This window comes from Dermochelys coriacea, chromosome 10 (assembly GCF_009764565.3).
Source record: "Dermochelys coriacea isolate rDerCor1 chromosome 10, rDerCor1.pri.v4, whole genome shotgun sequence".
NCBI lineage: Eukaryota > Metazoa > Chordata > Testudines > Dermochelyidae > Dermochelys > Dermochelys coriacea.
In genome coordinates, this window is record NC_050077.1 from 44,472,198 (window position 1) to 44,496,234 (window position 24,037).

Here is a 24,037-nt window from a genome sequence, read left to right on the forward strand (position 1 = left end):
ACAGAAGGCTGTCATTCAAACAGTTTTTTTTTTAGTGTGGCTACAATAGGCAACGTGGCCTTGTCCTTCCCTCCTCCCCCACCCCACCCGGGCTACCTTGTCTGTTATCTCTATTAATTAAAAAAAAAATGCATGGTTTCAAAACAATAGTTACTTTATTTCGAAGGGGGGAGGGTGGTTACAGGGAATTAAAATCAACAAAGGGGGCTGGTTTGCATCAAGGAGAAACACACACAAGTGTCACACTGAAGCCTGGCCAGTCATGAAACTGGTTTTCAAAGCCTCTCTGATGCGCAGCTTGCCTTGCTGTGCTCTTCTAATCGCCCTGGTGTCTTGCTGCTCAAAATTGGACGCCAGGCAATTTGCCTCAACCTCCCACCCCGCCATAAACGTCTCCCCCTTACTCTCACAGATATTGTGGAGCACACAGCAAGCAGCAATAACAATGGGAATATTGGTTTGCGCTGAGGTCTGACCAACAGCACCAGCGAGCTTTTCAATGTCCAAAGGCACATTCTACAATCATTCTGCACTTACTCGGCCTGTAGTTGAACTGCTCCTTACTACTGTCCAGGCTTCATGAGCCATGGGAGCAAGGGGTAGGCTGGGGTAGGTGCAACCACATGGTGCTGCCAGCTGGGAGAGCAGCCTGAGGCGGAAGCCTCCAGCTCGCAGCAGAGCAGAGTTGCAGCGGAAGCGGTGGAGCCGTACACAATGCCCTGGAGGTTGCTAGGAGCAGGGCAGGGAAGACATTCCCAGAACCCCGGCCAAGCTACATGTCTGACGAGGACAGCACCATCTGCTGCAGAGTTACAGGAGAGCAGAGTTGCAGCGGAAGCGGTGAATCCATACACCATGGACGAGGATGGCTAGCAGTCCTACTGCACTGTCTGCTGCGAAGGTACCCAGGAGCTGCTGCTGTGTAGCAATGCCAGGTGCTTCTGTGTCGAATGCTTTGAGGTCCTGGTAGGGCAAGGTACCTCGGCCAAGGCAAAAAAGCAAGAGCCCTGGAGCTGTTACATGTGTCAACCACAGAAGTGCTACAAGGTGTTACAGTGCCAACCGGACTGGAATGTATGGCTGCAAGACTTCTTCACCAGCGACAAAGGACAGGAATATGATGCACCTAAAATCTAAAAAGGTCCGCACATTTCCCAGAGTCACTACCTTTGGTAACAGAACATCAATGATTCCGTTGGCTACTTGGATCACAGCAGCCCCCATAGTAGACTTGCCCACAACAGCAGCGTTGATGGTGAGCTGAGCGGGCTCCATGCTTGCCATGGTATGGTGTCTGCACCGGTAAACGAGGAAAAAAGGCACAAAACAATTGTCTGCAGTTGCTTTCATTGAGGGAGGGGTGACTGACAACATGTAGCCAAAACCACCCGCAACAAGGTTTTTGCCCCATCGGGCATTAAGAGCTTAACCCAGAATTCCAATGGGCGGCAGAGACTGCGGGAACTGTGGGATAGCTACCCACAGTGCACCACTCTGTAATGCTAGCCACAGTAGTGAGGATGCACTCTGCCGACTTAATGCGCTTAGTGTGGACATACACAATCGACTGTACAAAATCGAATTCTAAAAATAGACTTCTATAAAATGTACCTAATTTCGTAGTGTAGACATACCCTTAAAAGAAATTCTTCATCTCCATCTGCCAGTGTGGGTACTGGTTCCTTTCTGGGACTTTAACATGGTCTTAGCAGCTCTGATGGGACCTCCATTGGAGCCTCTGGCATCTTGACCCTTTCCTCTCTTGTGCCAAAAAACCTGCATTCCTGATGGTGAGAACATCCTCAAGGAGAGTCAGTGGGTTGCAGGCTTTGATGGCAGTGCCTCCTTATATGCAGCTCTCCAAAGACACAGTGACATTGCGGCCGCACCCAAAATTTATGTCTAAAGTGGTCTCTGTCATTTGAACCAGGCGGTATAGTTACCCGTGTTCTTTTCTAAGCCACATTTGTCCTCTGAGAAGCAGCGCCTTCGCAAGTTAGATGTCAGACAATGTCTAGCTTTCTTCCTGGACAGGATTACCTTTTCATGCTTTGCCTCATCTGTTTATCTCGTATGTGGATGGTATGAAGGGAGAGGCAGTCTCTCCAGATGATTGCTAAGTGGATAACACCCTTTATTAAGGCTGCATGTGAAATAGCTTCGACCCTGCCCTTCGGTGGGTGTGAGCTCATTCTACGAGAGTGCAAGCTTCATCAATGTTATTCTTAAGTGATGTCTCTAATATTGGACATTTGCAGGGCTGCCACATGGTCATCCGTACATATGGTTAGGAACCATTATGGCATTACCACAGTGGCATCCAGAGCAGATGCAAACTTTGGGAATGCAGCCCTCCAGTCCTTTGTTTAAGTAGTCTCCAAGCTCGACCGCTGTGGGTACTGATTGTGAGTCACCTAAGTGGAATACATGGCTGCATCTACTCAAAGAAGAAACAAACAAAATTCTCCAGCTCCTGTGCAGTGGGCATGCACCCACCTAAGTGGAATACACATCTGCATCACATCTTGAAGAGCCACCTTTACAGTGAATAACCATTTCTCTTCTCTTTTAATGCAATTTAAAATTCTATTCACACACTTCATGGAGAGTCTCTTTGTAACCATGTGCTGTCTCAATCTAAAGGGTTCAAAGGCCAGATACTATGATGAGCCATAGAGTTTAAGGCCAGAAGGGAGCACCAGATTGGCTAGTCTGACCACCTATATATGACGCGCCACCTAGCACCTGCACACTAAACCCAACCAATAAAATTAGACTAAAGTATCACAGCACTCAGGAAACTAGACTGTTATGTACCACGGGCAGACAATAGGAGGGACTGTGGTGCACCAGTGGCTAGGGCTCTTGCAATGGCAGGAAAATGGTTAAGTTTAATGATGATTGATAGGATTGTAGTAAATATAGGTTAAACCATTTAAGTACAAAATGAAGAAGAAAAAGGCCAGGAGTAATGGTTTGCAATTCCATGTTCAGGCACCTGGGCTTCATTCCCAGTTTCACTCTCTTGCACTGCCTGCTGGAGAGACTGAGTAGTTCTGCTTAGCGATGAATGCGCTATTCTTCTGCTCTTAGAGCTTGTCTAGATGAATAATTAGTGCACAGCAAGCTGGGGTGTAAATCCACAGTGCACTAACAGTCCATGAGGATCCTGCTACTATGTACTAAAAGTTCCCAAGTTCACATTGACCTACTCTGCTTTGAAACAGGAGTACGTCCGTGCACACTACGGAGCTTTTAGTGTGCAGTAGCTGGGTCCACATGAACAGTTAGTGGTAGCAGGCTAGCGCACTGTACATTTGCATCTCAGCTTGCCATGCCCTAACTGTTCATCTGGATAAGCCCTAAGATGGTTTTGGTTCCTTGCTCCAATTACCCTTCCAATCGCCCCTATTCTGTTTTCCACCTCAAATTCCCCATGTCTCATTATCAGCTTCAGTATAGTGGGTCTCCTTTCAAGGGGCATGGGGAAGCGGGTGCCCATTCTCAATTTTTGTCTGATTTCCTAGGTCATCGTCCTGCCTAGATCCATGTTTTTGTAATAGCATAAAGATCTGCCAGGCTCCTGGAAAGGATGCATTGCAGCTAATGAATCCAAGAGTTCCTCTCATGTAGAACACTCCTCCCCCGACAGCTAGGGACCATGCACTTTTCCTTAGGTAAATCCCATTCTGGCAAGCTTCTGAACAAAACCTGTAGGAACTAGACAGCAGCACAGAGAGGTGATCTTTTTGCATACAGGTCAATTGCTGCTGCCAGATACATTCATCTATCTTTCCCTCCCACTGGTGTCCATTCAACATTTCCATTCCCCACCAACCTCTTCTGGCACTTGCTGTGAGGTTCTCTCACTGCATGCCCAAAAGAGGCCCTGCTAACCTCTCCTATCACCAAGTGGTCAAGAACAGAACATGGGCTCTTTCAAAGAATTTTGGTGGGAAGGGGAGTAGGGGAGTTCTCATTAGAGCTGAATATGCCAGCTCCTTTCTTACCCAGATCAGTCCAAGTAACTTGCCTGAGTGGAGGCATCATTCAGCTCAAGATCCTGCACTTTGGATCTCTCCCAGGACCCTGTCCAGCAATTGGGAGACTTGTTAAGACTGAGAGCCCATCTGTGAAGGCACAGAAGATGGAATTCTGGGAGCAACTGAAGGTTAAACCCTTTCTGCCTTAGGCTGTTTGTAAATTATACACACTGGTCAAAGAATGAGTCATAGCTCCCAGGCCAGAATTGATTCTGCAGTGATTGTCTTTTGAGAAGTTGTTCTTTCTTTAGAAAGTATATCCCTCAAAAATCCCAGGAAACTAGTGGCTGGTTTTAAAAGGAACCATGATTTGATAACAAGGCAATTGTATTCAGTAGTTTGGTGGCATATTGCTCCATGGCCCAAGCTGTGGGCCTTCAGGACTTGGGGGATGAGACAACTGACACCACTCTACTTTCTTCTCTAATTACCCTTTTGATGTGTCACTTCATCGGTTTTCCTTCCTCCTTAGCAAGAATCTGGCTCTGGTAGTTGACTCCAAACATAACAATACCTGATTGCCACTTATTTAAAGGGGAGAGACTTTAGGTCACGTCCTCCAGAACCTTAAAGGCACATATGTCTGGCAGTAGAACATTTTTCTGGAACACTTTCTGCTCTGTAACAGAGTAGGAAAAATTGGATAGGTAATCCTTTGTTTGCCAGGTTAGACCAGATGCAATCTGGTGATTCTCTTTCTGACAGACTGGTCATGTTGGGGTTAAGGTCTTGAGTTCATAGCACCTCCTTTCCCCAAGATGTTCTTAGGCATTTTGCTTTCTTCCCCTTCATCTTCCATAACGGAAATGACTGTGAAACATGGGACACCAGGCTAAACTCTGATTTTGTGGCATCACCAAAATTCTTAAACTGTATCATTCTAGGTAGCAGAGAACTGAGCTGAGTTCTAAGCTCTTAACCAAAGTGCTTCTAGGGATTATAATTATCTACTGATCAGAAGTATCACTTTGTAAATAAAAGAACTATAGGCTATTGTGCTCCTGCTCACCCAAATAAATATTTTATTCTAAAAATACTTCAAAATACAGCTAGGTGACTAGATGATGTCTAGGTTTTGTGTATGGTACTGTGAACTTGTGTGGGAGTGGATGATTGGTGAAGGGGAAAATTGGTGATTGGTGTTTTCTAATCACATGATTTTATATTCTGTTAATTTAGAACCTTTCAGCAATTGTAATAACTATTTTCAAAGCCTTCTTTTGTTAAAGAACCAGGTAATAGATGTGTTTTTAAAATGCACATTGTGACTGACCTGTCTCTCATTACAGTGATACCTATGGAGTTGGCTGGACTGGCAGGATGGGAATCCGACAAGGCCGACTCTCTAGTCCTAGCTCCTTCCTAGACAAAGATGGGATATTTGTTAATTCAACCAACAGCAAGCTGCTGGAGAGGGCCCACGGCATTCTCATGTTAGTACAAAAGGCGTGGATTTTGGCTTCATTCCTAAGTGTGCTGAGCTGCAGGGGTAATAACAAAAATGTGAACAGCCAGGGCAAGAGAACTACAGCAGCACAACATGGTGCTAGTTCAAAAAGTCTGAGTTCCAAGTGGACTTGGATGTTCCAAGGCTTGGATATATTGTATAAATATACTGTAAACATGATTAGTTCAATCTCTTAGCATTCCAGGTTGATAGCACCTCTTCTCTCCACTATGGTCTCTTCCCACTGGAAGAGCAGGCCTACATTTGTAGTGACAAGAATAGGGAAGGGATAAGAAGTGCTACGGTCAAGTGATATGACAGTGGTGCTCTGTAGTGACACTAGAAGGAAGAGGCTTCCACTAACTGGATCAATGAAACAAGATGTGAAGATGATCTACTTCAGTTTGAGAGGCCTGGGTGGCCCTTTCTTAACCCATGTTGTTGATTTATAGTCCAACTTCATCATAGGTTTCAGAAGAGGCTGCCAGACTAGCCATAGGTAAGGTACTACATGTGGTGTGTTAAAGCAAATGGGTGAATCTGTTCCCTACAGATCCCCTCTTGCTGTTCTTCACAGACAGCCAACTACCCCATTACTCATGATCTGTAACAATCCAGATTTTTGAATGGATTCACCTTCCCTTTTATCCCACCCTCTTCTCTCACAGACACACACAGGCAAAGAAATGGAGAAAAAGGGTATGTGGGATGCACACTAAACCTGGCTATTATGCAGCTTACAGGAAAACATTGCTATAGGTGGTTTAAAGGTTCTTTTTCATTAACTCGTGTGTATCCATTCTACTAAATATGTTTTTTCTGCTCAATTTGTACAATCTCAAATAGAGTCAATTCTTTCTGACTTGGGTATTTTGACTATTGGCACTGATGCCAAAGATATTGGGGCTTCCTAATGGGAAATCTCAGCTTCTGCCATGAGAGGGTTAAAATGATAACTCAGCAGTAAATACATAATCCCATTCCGTAACCTTATGCCTGTCTTAATATGGCCCTTTTATTGTTTCCTTAGGCGAAACAAGAACTTCAAAGCCAAACCCAATCTCCCAAAGGTGAGTGAACAAACACATTTACCTCTCTTGTCCCTGGAGTATATAAGGCAACATGTATACTGTATGCTCTGCCGTTTAAATGTTAACTTCTGTTTCATGTATACTTTGTCAATTTGAGGGGAGCCAATTAAAAGTGAATTGTTCATCTCTAAAGTGTGGTTTACCAAGTTCCTGTTGTAATATGAAAGCTGTGCATATCAACTCCAGCCTGATATGTTTGGGGTTATTCTTTATTTTATCGCAATGAAAGTTAGCAGAGTTCTCGGAGACAGTTGTGTTCATTTGTCCTGGAAGAGAGCTGTGCAGACATTGGACTCCTTCCTGCTCAGATACTGCTAGCTATTTTTTTAACCTTCATTTTGTGAAGTTAAGAGAGAGCCAACAGAGGAAATATAGCCACAAGGGTTGAGGGAGGTCTGCATGTTCGTTGCTGGGCACACTTCAGTTTAAGTCTCTAAATTGAAAGAAATGTCCAGGGATCTGTAGCTCACGAAAGCTTATGCTCTAATAAATTTGTTAGTCTCTAAGGTGCCACAAGTACTCCTTTTCTTTTTGCGAATACAGACTAACACGGCTGCTACTCTGAAACCTCTCAAAAAATTTTGTACTTGATGTATGCAGAACACTTTTCAGGCCATCTACCTTCATGGTGGAGATTTCCTTTCCTAGGAAAATATTTATAATTAGTTAATTACAATATTAGAGTGCTGTATTATATTGGTAACTTCCATTCTATTTAAAGTGCATTTTAAACATTCCTGCTGTTTCCTTTATTTTCTGGAAGTACTGTGCCTGATGGCATAAGATGAGAAGAGATCCACCATCTATCACTGGCATAATTATAGCATTTTATGGTCGTTATTGACACTACTTTGATTAAAGAATGTCTGGTTGGTGCTGTGTGCCTTCCAATAAGAATTACATTTAATTAAAAACGAACTACAAAATGTAAGCACGGAATACTTTTGAGGGTGCATGATTTTTAAACACAAAGACTTCTCCTTTCATTTTGTTGACTTCTATTCTAGACAGATTATGGAATTAAATGGTTTCACTTCATCTCAAGTGGCTAGTAGACCAAATCACAATCCCTCAAGTATCATTCTGTATAATGAGCAGTCTCCATTCATAAAATACATGGTACTCAATTACAATAATGAGGAGAGAGAACAAACTTTTTCTGATGGCAAGGGTTGGGTTAGAATGTGGTAAGGTGGTATTCTGATGCAGAGATCTTATCAGAAGCATCAGTCTGAATACTGTAATTTGAGGAGGGCAATCCATATTTGTACATTAAACAGTAGAGAACAAATCAAGTGCTGCCTCTCCTATAAGAACAAAAGGAAAAATTTGTACTGATGCATAACACATTATACCTAAATAAGCATAGAAATAAGCGTAGGAGGTTAGCAAATTGAGTTAATTGAAGTAGCCGTTAAATATTTGGTTGGGGGACAGTGTACTTCAAGGGGATGGACTTGAACTACTTTTTTTCCATCTCTAACTAAACTAACTCACTGCAGCTAAAATCCACTAATTTTTTTTTTACTTGTGTATTTCAAGCAAAGAAAAGTCATTTGAGGATTTCTTGCTTGCTCGCGCTCTCTCTCTCTCAATCAGTCAAAGCTCTGACCAAAACCAGTAGAAAACTTATGTCTTCCATCAACAATTTCCTGTTCAAATGAATGAAACCAAGGCTTGCTAGTTATGTCTAAGTGCACAACTCACACACATTTGCTGTATGCATGTAATACATTTTGCAGTGGTCATACGTTGTGATTAATACCGCCTTAAGATAATTGGTGAAAGTTAAAAGTCCTTGTGTGCATGTTTCAGTTTGTCTGCAGATGCAAGAGACAGCTGTGTATTGAGGGGTAGACCGACCACCCAACATTTACCTAGTTACAGAACCCATTAGCAACTTCCCAGGCACATGGGGGTTGCATCTCTATTCCAGTAGGAGAGTCTGGCTGCTGCAGAAGGCAGAGCTGTACTGTTTGAGTTGAGTAAGCTGAGCATTGTAGGTTTAGTAGCCTGTCCCTGTTACCTATTTGCAATATAATATGTAATCTCATCAGAACATCAGATTGTGCAGTACAGTGTACATGCCAAAGGGGGATTTAATTGATCAAGATGGAGCAAAGCAAGTTGGAGCACATAGTTTCCACAAGCCACACCTGTGACAATGATGGAGGATTTCCATAGGGCACATTCTGGGAGTCTGTGGCCCTCACACCAAGCATTTCTGAACTGAATTATAAAGTTGTTGTTGCTCCCACAAAGGCTAGAAAGGTGCTTTAACTGGAACATAATTGTTCGAATTTTACGCCTTGAATTAGCCACTAAATTATATTGGTTATAATTCTTCTTTTTTAATCATTCTTTACACTCACCATACTGTCCTGCAGCAGCTCAGGAGCATGAGTACCAACCACAAGGCAGACTGTTAAGAGCCAGGTCGCAAATGCCAAATTGGCTTTGAGTTCTCTACTTAGATTTCACCAACCAATTATTAACTGTAAACTCCTCAGGCACTGTAACAGCCTTAACATGGAGTAAAACAGGCCCATTGGGTACTCTGATCTGTCTTGCCACTCAGGTCCCTTGCACCAAGAATCACAGCAATATTCAGGTTACTCCCAGTTCCAAAAGAGCAATCGCTTACCCCAGTTGGTCAATTGCATCTTGCATCTTACAAAGACAACTCTTGTAGCCAATTCTATAACAAACTATATACAGATTGATTAAAAAATGAAATGAGTTATTTTCACAGTTAAAGCAGGTAAACATACACACAAATTAGTTGCAATCTTAATTTTCAAAAGGTATAGAATATTCTATAATAAACTATAACAAGCTTTATATGTCCTTTAGGGCAAACTGGCATTCTATTGCTTATGCCTATAAAATCTTGCACCCCAAAGACCAAACAGCATAGAGGTCCAGTTCCTCCTTGTTAGCGGGTTTTATTCCCTTCTCCCATGTGCTGTGGGCTGCGAACTCAGCTCATGGAGGAATCCACTTGCATGACTCATTTTCATGGGGTGGGAGGGGAGAGCAGAGCACCACAATCTTTTGTCCTCTTTAATGTTCCACAATAGTCCATCTGGTGCCAATGGGCCTTTCTTGTTGGCCAGGATGTAACAACTTCTGTTGGAGACTAGCACTTCACACTAGTTAATGTCTCTCTCCTGTCTGGTGATTTACACAGTGTCAGAGGCTCACAATACAAATGCTTACGCATTACCTTACAATATGGGATACAGATGTTTTAAATGAGATTAATGCATGCAGCAACTCACAAGCATTCAATAAAGTCTAAACACTTTCTGATAATCCAAATACCTATTTTAATAATACTAACACAGCTGAGCCAGACTGATTCCAGCTCTGTAGTTCTCAGTGTTCAATTGAGACAAGGGGTCCTTCGCATGAGATGGCACCAGGTTTGCCAACATCATACCATATATGAACACACTGCATGCATTAAATCTAAATAGACTCTTCTAAGCTTTTACTAACTTGGAGCATCAAAGAGGCCTGAAAATATTCAGGAGCAGATCTACAAAGCCACATGCTCCTATGACTGCCACTCATCAGCCTCCTCCCACAACCCTTTCCTGTGGTCTACACAAACCTGCTGTATTATGTGCATGTTTCGATTGTAAGCTCTTTGGAGCAGGGATTTTATATATAGTCTGTACATGACCAGCCTAGTAGCTACCATCAAAATTCCCAGTTGTGAATTGATATTTGCAGGGGGCATTGCATAGGATCGTTACCCTAAGGGGAGAGGGAGTAGGGATACAGTGGGAGAAAGTAGGCCATATGTAGTCAAAGTTCTTTTTGTATAAAAACTCTTGTTTTGTTTTTGGCAGCACTTGTTGGAGGTGAAATCTCTCAAGCACCTAACTAACCTGACACTGCATGATCGCATTACAAAGTCTCTTCTCCACCTCCATAAGAAGAAGAAACCACCCAGCATCAGTGCACAATTCCAGGTAATTTACAGTGTTTACTCCAAATGTGAAGATGCACAAGAGAAAAAAGAGTTGTTCGTGGGTGCACTCAAAACAAACACCTGCATGGGTCCTTCAGATGCAAAGTATGGCTCTCACAGGCACAGAACTCTCCTCTTTAACCCTATTCAGAACATGAAAACAGCTAAGTATGTGTAGCTTGGCTAAGCAATTATGTTTAGGGGACATACATCTACTGATACTTAAAGGTTGTAAATACTAAAAAAGAGAGGGATTACTTAGGGTGAGTATAACAAAAAGCAGTGGGATGAAAATAGGCTGCCTCAATTTTACATTTCTTATCAGGAAAAACTTCCAAACATTGGGGTTTTAGACTAGCGTAATCTTCCAAGGGACATGGTGGAAACCCTATTGCTCAGGGATTATAAACTAGAGTGGACAAAATAATCAGCAAAGTATTGTAGGGAGCAATCTTATATTGACCATGGGATGGACTAGTCCCTGGTCTTTTCCATCTCTAACATGATTTTTGAGGGGTCTGTCCTTGCCTTTCCCAGTTCCCTAATTTTTCTTACACACATACCCATACACGGCCTAGCTCCCTCTCTGGCCCTATCACCATGCCAGTTTCATTTTGTATTGGGGAAAAAAGGCAAATGGTGTCCCTGATTCTATTTTCAAATGCAACATGACAGTTTTGGGGAGAGGAACTGAAAACCCCCAGAATGCAACAGGAGAGAACAGTGGTAATTACACATGCACAAATGAGGCACAGGTTTTTATACATGTCTTATTGCTTGGCACCTAATTCTGAAAACAGGCCCCTTTGTGGGGGGTTTCTCTGTGGAATCCATCAATAAAAGAATTCGGAAAATGGTGGTATTTAAAAGTGTAATTATTGGTATGATGTGTATCTCAGGTTCAGTTTATGTTCATGCCAGTTAGAATGTAATTCCTTGGAAGAGCCCAAAAGGGAAAACACTGCTGCTTTAGCTCCAGAAATGCATGTGAATTTTGAGATGGGGTTGAGGCCAGCATTTGTTGTGCTGTCACTATTCTGCACCAGTTAACCTGCCATTTGGGGTAACTGAAGCTAAAAAACTTCTCCACCCTAGTCACTGTGGATGCAGACTTGGAAACTGCAACTGTCAAGTCTCAAGACGCATGCACAAGTGTGTGGTAGTATTAGAGAGCAAATTTCATTTAAAATCAGGCATGTGGTCTAGTTTATAGAAAATATTTTCTAGTTATCCTGTTAAATTCAAAAATGTTTCTCTGGGAATTAATTAATTTCTGGAAACATGTTATACAAAACATGAATGCAACAAATGCCCTTGTCTCTCCCATCCCAGAGAAAGAGAGAATGCTACAAAAAGGCAAGCCTCAGCTGGCTTTCATGCTCACAGCTTCAGTCCCTGGTGTATTCTTTTGTGCAAGAAATAGATTTAAAATATTTACCAGTAGAACCCCACTAATAGATAATAAAAAGCTACGTAAGTTGGTCCAAGTGATTCTGTACACAGAATCACAATAGTGTTCTCCCCATTCATGCTGTCATTCTCAAACAGTGCACCAGCCAATTTTTTGCAATGATAAGAGCAATCATTTTCTAACTGCAGTCACATACATGGTCACCAGGAATCCTTAAAATGCTCCAATGACAGCAAGTTAAATAAACTCCATATCCTGTTTCCATGTGTATTCTGCTGGAAAAGTAATTATAATCACTTGAGTATCTTGTAATTGTTAGTTCGAAGTAAACAAAAATGCACTTCATATTTCACCTCACTAATCCAGTTTGGAATTTAATATTCCCCCTTGAGAGACTAAATCATTCCACATTTATACTATGATAGAAATGACAGGCTCATTGTCGTTGTAGCATGAAATCCTCTGTAAATGGAATGGAGGGAAAGAAGGAGCATAGCATCATTTTCTTTTGATTTTTTTTATTATGTTTACTCTTCTGTCCCACTTTAAGATTTCTGTTCAAAGAAGTTGCTGCTCTTACAATAGGCTGTGATAATGACAGCTGTGATTCAAAACCATTTGAGCCAGTGCAGTGCAATAGCATTCTTCCTTATAGCTTTTTCCTCCTCCCTCTGATTGGATGCATCTGTGCTACTCTGTCCTTTACTTTAGGAGTCTTTTTAAAAAAAAAAAAAAAAATCCATGAGTGATAGAGCAGCTGTAAACCTGGCTGTTTGGGTAGCAGCCACAAAGCAGACTCTGTCACCCAAAATGTGACACAGTAAACATTTGTGTTTCCTCTGCGTGACCCAAGCCCATGCCCTCTTGGGTTTATTGCAGTGTTCTTGATAAAAAGTTTCACAGGTTTGCACCAGACTATTTTCATGAGCAAATACTTCTATCTTATTAAAGTTAAATGAAATTAGAGTTGTGACACGCAGCATTTTCCCAGGGCGAGAACCAGAGGGGAAGAGGGAGGCAGCCGGTATGTTGTGCTCATTCCGAGAAATAAACAAGCTTTTTGTTTGTTTTTAAGAGTTACTTTACAAGCACATAGTCATGTAGAGCTGCATATAGCTCCAAAGATGCAGAAGAACCATAGGTGCATTTTAGAAATTGTGGGGAAATCTAAGGGTATGTCTACATAGCAAAGAAAAACCAGCTGCAGGCCCATGTCAGCCGACTCAGGCCCGAACTCTGGGACCCTTCAACTTCACAGGGGGCTCCAGCCCAGGCCCAGAAGCCTACATAGAAGTGAAACAGCTCTTTAGCCCCTGGTTGTCTAGTTATCTATCGGGGGGAAGGGAAATGTTATGATGCCTAGTGGCTCTTTGAATATATATTATGCATATAATACATACAATAAATACACAAGAGAATATCTTTTAGAGCATCTGTATTAGAATCAAATCATGCCCATAATTAACTGATGTTGGGATGTATCATTACTTAAATCATGCCAATAGCGTGCTTGGCACTTTGCATATACATGTGAGGACAAGGCCACAGTTTCAATGAGCTTGCAGTTTGAATAGCAAAGTGCAGATGAAGGCTATGAAGATGGAATTCAACAAAAAGCAAAATGATTGCATGTTTGTCCTTAGCTTCATGTAAACTTTTTTGGAGGGTGGGGGGATTAACACTTCATTACAGACAGTATTTAGGAAATGTAGTGAGTTTAGAGGGATTAGGAATGATATTTTATTGAGAGACTCTTGTAAATAAATAAATAATCCCGTTATATATTGTACATATATTAAGTACATTGTTCAAATAATGCAAAAATAAGAGAATTTCAGCACAGTTAGTGCTCCATGTTTGTTACAAATTGCAACATAAAAGCAGAGCCAACTTCAATCTGTCTACCTGGAATTTCCATGCAAACAGTCACTCTTCTCCACACAACATGAGGAGGTCATACATTTTCCACAGATGAGTGGCAAGAGCAATGAGATGGAGTTTGTCTGGGACTCTTCCAAATGGCCTGCTAGAGCATTAATGTCACTAGGCTCTGCCTCTAGGAGAATGAATCTAGAGGGCTCTCTAGATGGAATCTGTCTCATTCAACCCAAGCCCAGAGTAGACCTGAAAGCCTCTGCATGATGGGTTAATACTGGTGTTCCATTGGGTAGTTATTTAGAAAAATGGTTTTAAAGTCTAGAGAAAGTACAGGATGAAATGGGAATCTAGGAAATCCTAACCACCCAATATCTACAGCTTTTCACATCTCAGTTGAGAAAAGAATATGGTAGAAAATCTATCCGGTTCAAAACAGTTCTGACCAGGAGCATTCTATGAAAAGGCCAATGCTCGTAGTCAAGGGAATTCACTATAAATTGAGCTATATGAAAGAATGGGAGGCTAGTCTGGATAAAGGGATATCAGACAAACTGCAAGAATTGATTTGAAAGAAAGCAGCCAACTCCATTTTAAGACCATGCACCAATGATAACTTCCTCTGATTTCAGTACAAGAAAACCCTGTGGGACAGAGTCAGATGTTTTTGGAGATTTTGGAGGAAAGTGGGTGTTCATTTTCACTGGAATGTCCTCCAAATAATGGATTTCTGAAAATGAGCAAAGCAGATCAGTGGTTATGCTGTCCCCCACCGCCCTCTGATAATTCTCTTGGGCCTCCCTGTAAAATATATATCATTTCAAAGTGAAATTCAAAGCTCATTTCCCTTTTGTACTGAAAACCTGATGTTTAATTCTACGAGGTGGGACTGGAAACTATCCTATCTCAAAATGCAGTATGTATAGTATAGGTCACATGAGCTGCCATTGCTATTCCTGAAGGCAACTATTCATGTGAAAAAAGAAAATGTGTGTCTTTATAGCTGCATGTTGGATACAAAGACATTAACGTTCAAGTTTAACATGTTTAGCATATCTAAAGATGTAAATGGAGTTGGTGCTGAATTGAATGACCCTGGAATAAAATGTACTTCTCTTTGGTGTTTTAGTTGACTTCTCCTCTATCAGAAACAGTTCTTAAGTTGTGTGACAAAGTTCCTCCTCCTACTTTGGTGGGTCTTGCGCTTATTGGCAGATTTGCTCGCCTTGGAGCTTCACGGCAGCCATCAGTTTGGCTGTTTTCATGAACCCACAGTCCAGGTCAACTTCTCCTGTGTCTGATAAGGAGTTGGGAGGTTTGAGGGGAACCTGGGCCCCCCCTTGTACTCTGGGTTCCAGCCCAGGGCCCTATGGAATGCAGCTGTCTAGAGTGCCTCCTGGAACAGCTGTGCGACAGCTACAACTCCCTGGGCTACTTCCCCATGGCCTCCTCCCAACACCTTCTTTATCCTCACCGTATGACCTTCCTCCTGGTGTCTGATAATGCTTGTACTCCTCAGTCCTCCAACAGTCCACGTTCTCACTCTCAGCTCCTAGTGCATCTTGCTCCCAGCTCCTAACACGCGCACCACAAACTGAAGTGAGCTCCTTTTTAAACCCAGGTGCCCTGATTAGCCTGCCTTAATTGATTTTAGCTGCTTCTTGATTGGCTGCAGGTGTTCTAATCAGCCTGTCTGTCTTAATTGTCTCCAGAAGGTTCCTGATTGTTCTGGAACCTTCCCTGTTACCTTACCCAGGGAAAAGGGACCTACTTAACCTGGGGCTAATATATCTGCCTTCTATTACTCTCCTGTAGCCATCTGGCCTGACCCTGTCACAGTTAGTCATTTCCTCAGATTTTCCTCTCATGGGTGAAATGTATGAAACTTCATTGTATGTCACATCTAGCTTTTTTCCAGCCTTTAATTTTTATTTTCTGCTGCAGGCATCCCTCAACAAGTTGATGGAGACTCTTGGTCAAGCAGAGCCTTATTTTGTCAAGTGCATTCGATCTAATGCTGAAAAGGTAAAGATCTATCATTGCCAAATGCTTGGTAACAAAAACACCATTCCCCGTTTTTGCATTAATCACCCACCACACCCTTACTGAAGAGAATAAAATTGGAGGTAAAGGTCAAACTCTGTCTTGCTCTCACTATGTTGTTTCCAGATACTGTAGTGTATGATTTCATTGTTTGGATGGTTCATTAACATGAACCCTGGCAGTTGTGGTGCTTAGGTACACTGTAACTAATCATTGCTGCTTCAGATACCACAAACAACAAACACACTGTCCCCTTCCAACATACAGATGTGTCACAATGTCCCATTGGTGTTTCATTGGAATCCCAGAACTTGATAAGAAAGATACTCTCACAGAACAGCTGCCTGACTGCAGCATGAATGGTTTATTAGGATGCACTTTCACCCTTGGTTCTTAAGTGTCTGGGTAAAACCTACAATAATTGGAAATACTTTGGGGTGTGAATTTATGCTTGTCTGAAAAGGAGGAGGACCTCCTGGATGAGTCAGTGTGTGCAGAGACCATTGTTAAACATGTTTGGTGGTGGTGTTTGTGTGTAATATTATTCTTTCTTGATACACCACAATGACCCTTCTGGTCATCATGTAAATAATAATTTGAGCTGTCTCCTTTGAAGTTCTTGCAAGTCTGGAATTTAGGTCTGCCATGAATGAGCACTAAGGCTTTCAGCTTTAATTAAAAAAAAATCCATATGAAATTTTAATTGAAAAAAGGAAGATACTTTCATAATAAACCTTATTATTCAAATTAACTTAGTTGTACATAACATTTTTCCTTTACATTTTTTAGAAGATGAATTGGTATCATGGACTATAAATTTATAAACAGAGCTGGAATGAAGCTGGCTGGCTTGTGGGATAATGGAGTCTATCCACTAGATCACCATTTTAAATCCAGCCAGATCAGTAATACTTGAAAGCCGTTTTCTTCCAATGGGTGTTCAGTAATAAACAAGTTGGTGGTCTTGGACTAGTTACTGGTAGTCCATATCGTACTATTGGCAACATGTATGTCATACAAAAACATGTCATGTTCTCAGTCACCTTCCATGTCTAGGTACTCATGAGTTTATGAAATGTTTGTGGTTGAGTGAAGTAACATTGTCTGTCTGTTTTTCTCTTTCAGCTCCCTCTGAGGTTCAGTGACAACCTGGTGCTTAGGCAGCTGCGATACACAGGAATGCTGGAGACAGTTCGAATTCGGCAGTCTGGGTACAGCTGCAAATATTCCTTCCAGGTTAGACAAAGTGCTTTTACTTTTTATTCATTTCTGATAAAACATCATATCCTGGTAGATTGAGGTGGCCCATTTTTTGCACACATTCTTATTTCTAAATGCAGGTGAAATTAGAGTTCATAAAAGTGAGTGAATAATATCACTGGAGCCAGGCATGGAGCTTGGTCATGTGCTATACCAGCTTTGCCAATGCACCTAAGTTCTAACTTGCAAAGCCTCAGCTATTCTAGTTCTGAACCAAAGCTGCCAGTCATGCATTTGTTTTGCACAGAAATGTGTACCTAATTTTCATGCATAATTGCACACACACACACATCTAAAATCAAGACCATAATGTGCATTAGAAGCTAGAATGAATTCACTCACCCACATTGTGACCTAAGAGGAGTCAAGTCCATGTTTCCAGAAATGAAATTATAGTGCGCTGGGCCCACTGAACCTCCTAAAGGTAGATATCTCTATCAGAGGTTACAGCTAACTGCAGAACTGAGCCTATTCCTAAACCAAGCAGAATTCTGCCTAAACTGTAGTTGGGCCATATCAACAAAGTGGAATAGTTATGGGTCGATTTTATTTTAAGTGAATCTTTTTTCAATCACATTTTCTTAATTTAATATTTTATTATTGAGCTCTCTATAAAGAGGTTTTTTCATAATAACTGTGAGCCAGATAATCTCTTCCGTTTAGGAATGAGCTCGTATGGCAGCATCCTGTTACTTGTTTCTGTTTTTGTTTCCTTTCAGTGAAGATAATTTGTTCAGGCCAGTCAGCCCTAACTCAGGGAGCTGACATTTCCTGCCATAATCTGCTAGTGTTAAATGCATTTAGCCATCAGGCAGAGGTTCCCAAACCTCTCAGCGCCAGGGAGACTGCCTTGGTTCACACAGACTTGCTTATTCAAGGGAAATATTTCTTTTTACCTGGTGGTTTTATCACATTTTTTTTCTGTGTGTGTGTGTGTGTGTGTGTGTGTTTCTTTCATCAGCAGCTACCACCCAGTTTGTTTCCTGTAGTAAGAGCAATGGATAGCAGCTATTTTTGGCATTGAGAATACTGCCATGTCTGTTACAAAAGCTGTTAGAAGGAAGGACTATCAGTTCCTTTGTAGGGAACCTGAACCCCTTCTTACTTTGGGGTACCTATCTTCAAGAACTCTAGCAAGTCTGATGTTTGAACCATCAAAATGGCAATGTTGTGAAGCTCTGTGTTTTCTGAGATACTCTGCAGGATCTGGTAAATTCCTCCGGTAATGATCGTTTCTCAGGATTCACTGCACATTTTCACAGAATCTCTTGAGTGTTCTTCTGCAGGCAGACACTACAGTATCTCCTATTTGCCTTTCATACAATTCTGAAAGTCACCAGTACTATAATTTACCCAGGGTCATGGTAGATTCTCCAGCGCTGACAATTTTAAATCAAGATTGGATGTTTTTCTAAAAAATCTGCTCTAGGAATTATTGTGGGGAAGTTCCATGGCCTGTATTATACAGGAAGTCAAACTAGATGATCACAATGGTTTTTTCTGGCCTCGGAATCTATAATGATGAAGGAATCTTTGAATTCTGCAGTTCTTGACTGTCAGTTGTGTTTCTGCTTATTTACTAAAACCTATCTCATTTGGCCAGCAAATAGTTATGTAACAGTGACATAGCACTGCCCTTAGAATTTAACTGTGGTGGCTTCTAATCTTACAGGACTTTGTGGACCATTTCCATGTTCTTCTGCCACAAGGAATCAGCCCATCTAAGCACAACATCCATGATTTCTTCAGGAAAATAAAGCTCAGTCCAGACAATTATCAAGTTGGGAGAACAATGGTAAATACTTACCCACAGCTCAGACTCTGCACTGACAAAGTCTGCCTGTATGTGGTAACTTGGTTTTCATACACGTTTGCGTTGACACGACTGTTGTCCCACTTTACCAAAAGGAAATGGATTAAGGGAGAAGGTTTTAATCATGTCATACACAACACAAACTACTAGAGATTTTTGCTTTCTGTGAGGCCAGGATGGTTTGATCATGCTATTTAAAACAAGTTAGCCTCCAATAATAACTCCATACTTTGTCACATAACTTACTATTCTATGCTGTGTTGTTATGGCCGTGTCGGTCCCAGAATATTGGAGAGACAAGGTGGGTGTGTTTAATATCTTTTATTGGACCAACTTCTGCTGGGTAGAGAGACAAGCTTTTTCAGCTTACACAGAGCTGCTCTTCCTGTCTCTCTAACTTACTGTTATGAGTTACTTCTCACTCTAGAAAGGGAATTTACTTATCAGCTGCTATATCTTGTGATATACATCCAACATTTCACAGCCACATACTGTAGGTAACTGTCCAGAAGCCTTTCATAGGTATCCCAAAGTAAAGTCAAATGCTAAGCTCTTTACTTGAGAGCATTCCAGATACAGATGTCTGTGGCATTAACTCGCATCTCCTGTGGCTGGGGGAGAAGCCCCCACACATTGTCTTCATTCCTCATGTACTGCCTGTTAGGTTTTCATGAAGGAGCGGGAGCGCCAGCTTTTGCAGGATTTGCTGCATCAGGAGGTGCTCCGGAGGATAACTCTGCTGCAGCGTTGGTTCCGTGCTATACTGGAGAGAAGGCACTTCTTGAACTTGAGGCAGGCAGCAGTGAACATACAGGTAGGCAACAATAATGTTATTCACTATGTATAGCATCATGAGTGTGCCTGGCACTTTGCAGACACAAAGGACCAGGTTCCTGCCCTGAGGAGCTTGCAGTCCTATGTTAATAAATAATGACAATGTACTTCTACGGCAGGGAAAGGCAGATTAGAAAAGGAAAGCTTGTGACACTGGAATCCTTAAATCCATTTTTGCATTTGCACTGCTGCAAAAATCGTCTTCCTGGCTCCTCACTTTGACCACGTCACCCCATCTTTACATGCTTCCTCTAATTCCACCTTAGTCCAACACAGCCTATTTGTCTTCACTTTTAAGGCCCTTTATGGCCTATCCCTGCCTCGTCTATCATCTCTTACATCTATAGACATAGACTCCACCAGTGACGCCACCCTTGATTGCCCACGTGTGAAACTTTCCAGCATGCACCATCTTGCTTTCTCCCATGCTGCCCAATGTGCGTGGAAGTTGCTCCCCGTAAAACCCCTCAAAGCCGAAACATTATCCTCCTCTAAACTTCTTCGTAAAACCCATCTATGCTGTGATGCCTACAAAACTCAGTGGTGGGTAAGCAGCTGGTGCATTGTGACCCATTGCTTATGACAAAGATTACAATTAAGGCTAAGATTTTATCTTGGTTATTTTAGTAAAAGTCAGACAGGTCATGGGCAATAAGCAAAAATTCACGGAGCCTGAGACCTGTCCATGACTTTCTAAAAACAACTGGAGGGGTAGGGCTAGGTAGCAGGGAGGAACTGACAGGCTGAGCCCCCTGCCATGGCAGGGGGCACAGCCCTAGCTCCAGTGGCCATAGCAGGGGGCACAGCTCTGGGATGCCGCAGGGCTGGGGCGCACGGCCCCGGCTGCAGCCCCTGGGGAAGCCGCAGGGCTGGGGCGCACGGCCCCGGCTGCAGCCCCCTGGGGAAGCCGCAGGGCTGGGGCGCACGGCCCCGGCTGCAGCCCCCTGGGGAAGCCGCAGGGCTGGGGCGCACGGCCCCGGCTGCAGCCCCCTGGGGAAGCCGCTGGGCTGGGGCGCACGGCCCTGGCTGCAATCCCCACCAAGCCCAGGACGCTGCAGGGCTGGGGCACATGGTCCCACTGCAGCCCCCTGCAGAAGCGCCGGGTTGGGGCACACGGCCCCAGCTGCAGCCTCAGGTGGAAGCCGCGAGACTGGAGTGCACGGCCACTGCTAAGCCCAGGATGCTGCAGGGCTCGGGTACGCAGCCCTAGCTGCAGCCCCCAGCAGGAACCGCAGGGCTGGGACTGCAGGGTCCTAGTTCCATCCAGCCCCAGTTGCAGAGCAGGGCACACAGCCCCACCTCCACCTCCTGAAGCCGTAGAAGTCATAGAGATCCGGTAAACTCACGGAATCTGTGACTGCCGTGACCAAATTGTAGCCTTAATTATAATTCTGTCACTGTGAACCTGTGCTTCTCTCATTTGTTTGTCGTATCTACCAGGTGACTCTTGTTTTAAATGTTGTAAGCTCTTTTGGGCAGAGACAGTCTGTTATATTTTTGTACAGAGCCTAGCACAATGGAGTCCATTTCCTAGGTGCTATTGCAATATAAGTTATATGAATCCATTTGTTTATCATTGTTGGTATCATTTTTTGTTTAATTTGTTCCTTCTCCAAGGTAATTGGGATAGCATATTTTATGAGCAGAGATGAGAGAGGGAGTTCTGTACTGTTTCTGCTATTGATTTCATATTAAGAAGGTTTCAGAGTAGCAGCCGTGTTAGTCTGTATTCGCAAAAAGAAAAGGAGGACTTGTGGCACCTTAGAGACTAACAAATTTATTAGAGCATAAGCTTTCGTGAGCTACAGCTCACTTCATCGGATGCATTTGGTGGAAAAAACAGAGGAGAGATTGATATACACACACACACACAGAGAACATGAAACAATGGGTTTATCATACACACTGTAAGGAGAGTGATCACTTAAGATAAGCCATCACCAGCAGCGGGGGAGGGGGGAGGAGGAAAACCTTTCATGGTGACGAGCAAGGTAGGCTAATTCCAGCAGTTAACAAGAATATCAGAGGAACAGTGGGGAGTGGGGTGGGAGGGAGATATACCATGGGGAAATAGTTTTACTTTGTGTAATGACTCATAAGTTCCCAGTCTCTATTCAAGCCTAAGTTAATTGTATCCAGTTTGCAAATTAATTCCAATTCAGCAGTCTCTCGTTGGAGTCTGTTTTTGAAGCTTTTTTGTTGAAGTATAGCCACTCTTAGGTCTGTGATCGAGTGACCAGAGAGATTGAAGTGTTCTCCAACTGGTTTTTGAATGTTATAATTCTTGACGTCTGATTTGTGTCCATTCATTCTTTTACGTAGAGACTGTCCAGTTTGGCCAATGTCCATGGCAGAGGGGCATTGCTGGCACATGATGGCATATATCACATTGGTAGATGCGCAGGTGAACGAGCCTCTGATAGTGTGGCTGATGTGATTAGGCCCTATGATGGTATCCCCTGAATAGATATGTGGACAGAGTTGGCAACGGGCTTTGTTGCAAGGATAGGTTCCTGGGTTAGTGGTTCTGTTGTGTGGTGTGTGGTTGCTGGTGAGTATTTGCTTCAGATTGGGGGGCTGTCTGTAAGCAAGGATACCCACCTGCTGAGTGAAGAAACAGATTGACAGAGCCAGAAGAGTACCCAGAAGTCACCTACTACAGGACAGGCCCAACAAAGAAAACAACAGAACGCCACTAGCCATCACCTTCAGCCCCCAACTAAAACCTCTCCAACGCATCATCAAGGATCTACAACCTATCCTGAAGGACGAGCCATCCCTCTCACAGATCTTGGGAGACAGACCAGTCCTTGCTTACAGACAGCCCCACAATCTGAAGCAAGTGATCACTCTCCTTACAGTGTGTATGATAAACCCATTGTTTTATGTTCTCTGTGTGTGTGTATATAAATCTCTCCTCTGTTTTTTCCACCAAATGCATCCGATGAAGTGAGCTGTAGCTCACGAAAGCTTACGCTCTAATAAATTTGTTAGTCTCTATGGTGCCACAAGTACTCCTTTTCTTTTTTCATATTAAGAAGGGAACAGTTTTTCAGAACTGGATGGGAGGACATTAGTGATTTAAGTATCTGGTTTGAAAAACCTACCTGTAACTCCCTGGAAACACAGGGTCACATCCTGGCAGAATCAGCCTAGTCCTTCATCCTTCCAAGTTAGGCACAGCAAGCAGTTGACTTTGGATCTGACTTTTGGATGCACTCTTAAACTGAGGCCTTGTTTGCTTATCCATGTGGCTATTAAAGATTCCAGGAAACTTTTCCTACCAATAGTGGTCTGACATGGTGTCCTTGGCAAAGTTTACTGTGCCCTCTTTCACAGATCCACAGGATCTGTTCTATGCCCCAGCTTTTAAACTGTCCCTTGGAGAAACCCCATCAGTGTGTCAGACCCCCCCAAGGTGTTCCACTCTTCCTTAGGGGTAGGCCATACAACCTGAATGGCCGGCACATGTTTGTTAGCAGAATGGGTTTATTTCATGGGTCTTGCTCTCTAAATGAATCTGGTACCAGACACATTACCAAGAAATGTTATCTGTTTTTTCTACAGAGGTACTGGCGTAGTTATCAGAGTAGAAAGCAAGCTAAAGATTCCCTAGTTGATCCTCTCCTTCTCAGCAATGCAGCACTCGTTCTCCAGGCCTACTGGCGAGGTTTTGTGGAGAGGCGAAGGTTCCTTCAGATGCGGGTTGCAGCCTTCATTATTCAGAACTATTGGCGGGAATATTCTAGACGTAGGCATGCCGCAGCCACGTGCATACAGGGAGGCTGGCGAGGATACTGCGCAAAGAGACTCTGCAGGGCCAAGAGAAATAAAGTCATCCTATTGCAAGCAGCATGCAGAGGATACATAGCACGGCAAAGGTAATGTGATCAACCTCGGTGGACACAAAAGTGAAATGTTGAATAAAGAATACTATGTAGCAGGAAGACTGTGTGTTTCGGAGCAATGACTCCCAGCAATTGGCATGAATACTAGCATTTTTCAGGCTTTTGTTACTAGAACATCATGTTCCCCTTCCTTGGTGTACTTGGGCCCCTGTGCTGCCGCTACATGCCTCCCACTCAGTTGTCTACTTCCTCTGTAACCCACAGTGGAGCTTAGTCTACTCCAAACACCAGTCTCCTGATCAGCAGAGCCTTCAGTTGAAAGCACACAGCTAGAACTAGAACATCATGTTCCCCTTCCTTGGTGTACTTGGGCCCCTGTGCTGCCGCTACATG

The 24,037-nt window shown here is 43.0% G+C and overlaps 1 protein-coding gene across 33 annotated transcripts in view; it reads left to right on the top strand.

Annotated features, from left to right (window-relative positions):
• MYO9A (myosin IXA) overlaps positions 1–24,037 on the top strand; it is a 471,574-nt gene that overhangs the window by 395,210 nt on the left and 52,327 nt on the right. For all 33 annotated transcript variants that reach the window (XM_038418673.2, XM_043494428.1, XM_038418680.2 and 30 more), the window contains 8 exons: positions 5,333–5,476; positions 6,521–6,560; positions 10,439–10,561; positions 15,791–15,871; positions 17,015–17,125; positions 18,822–18,944; positions 19,627–19,776; positions 23,364–23,677. In XM_038418673.2, the coding sequence (XP_038274601.1) occupies positions 5,333–5,476; positions 6,521–6,560; positions 10,439–10,561; positions 15,791–15,871; positions 17,015–17,125; positions 18,822–18,944; positions 19,627–19,776; positions 23,364–23,677 (1,086 nt within the window). The remainder of the gene's footprint in view (positions 1–5,332; positions 5,477–6,520; positions 6,561–10,438; positions 10,562–15,790; positions 15,872–17,014; positions 17,126–18,821; positions 18,945–19,626; positions 19,777–23,363; positions 23,678–24,037) is intronic.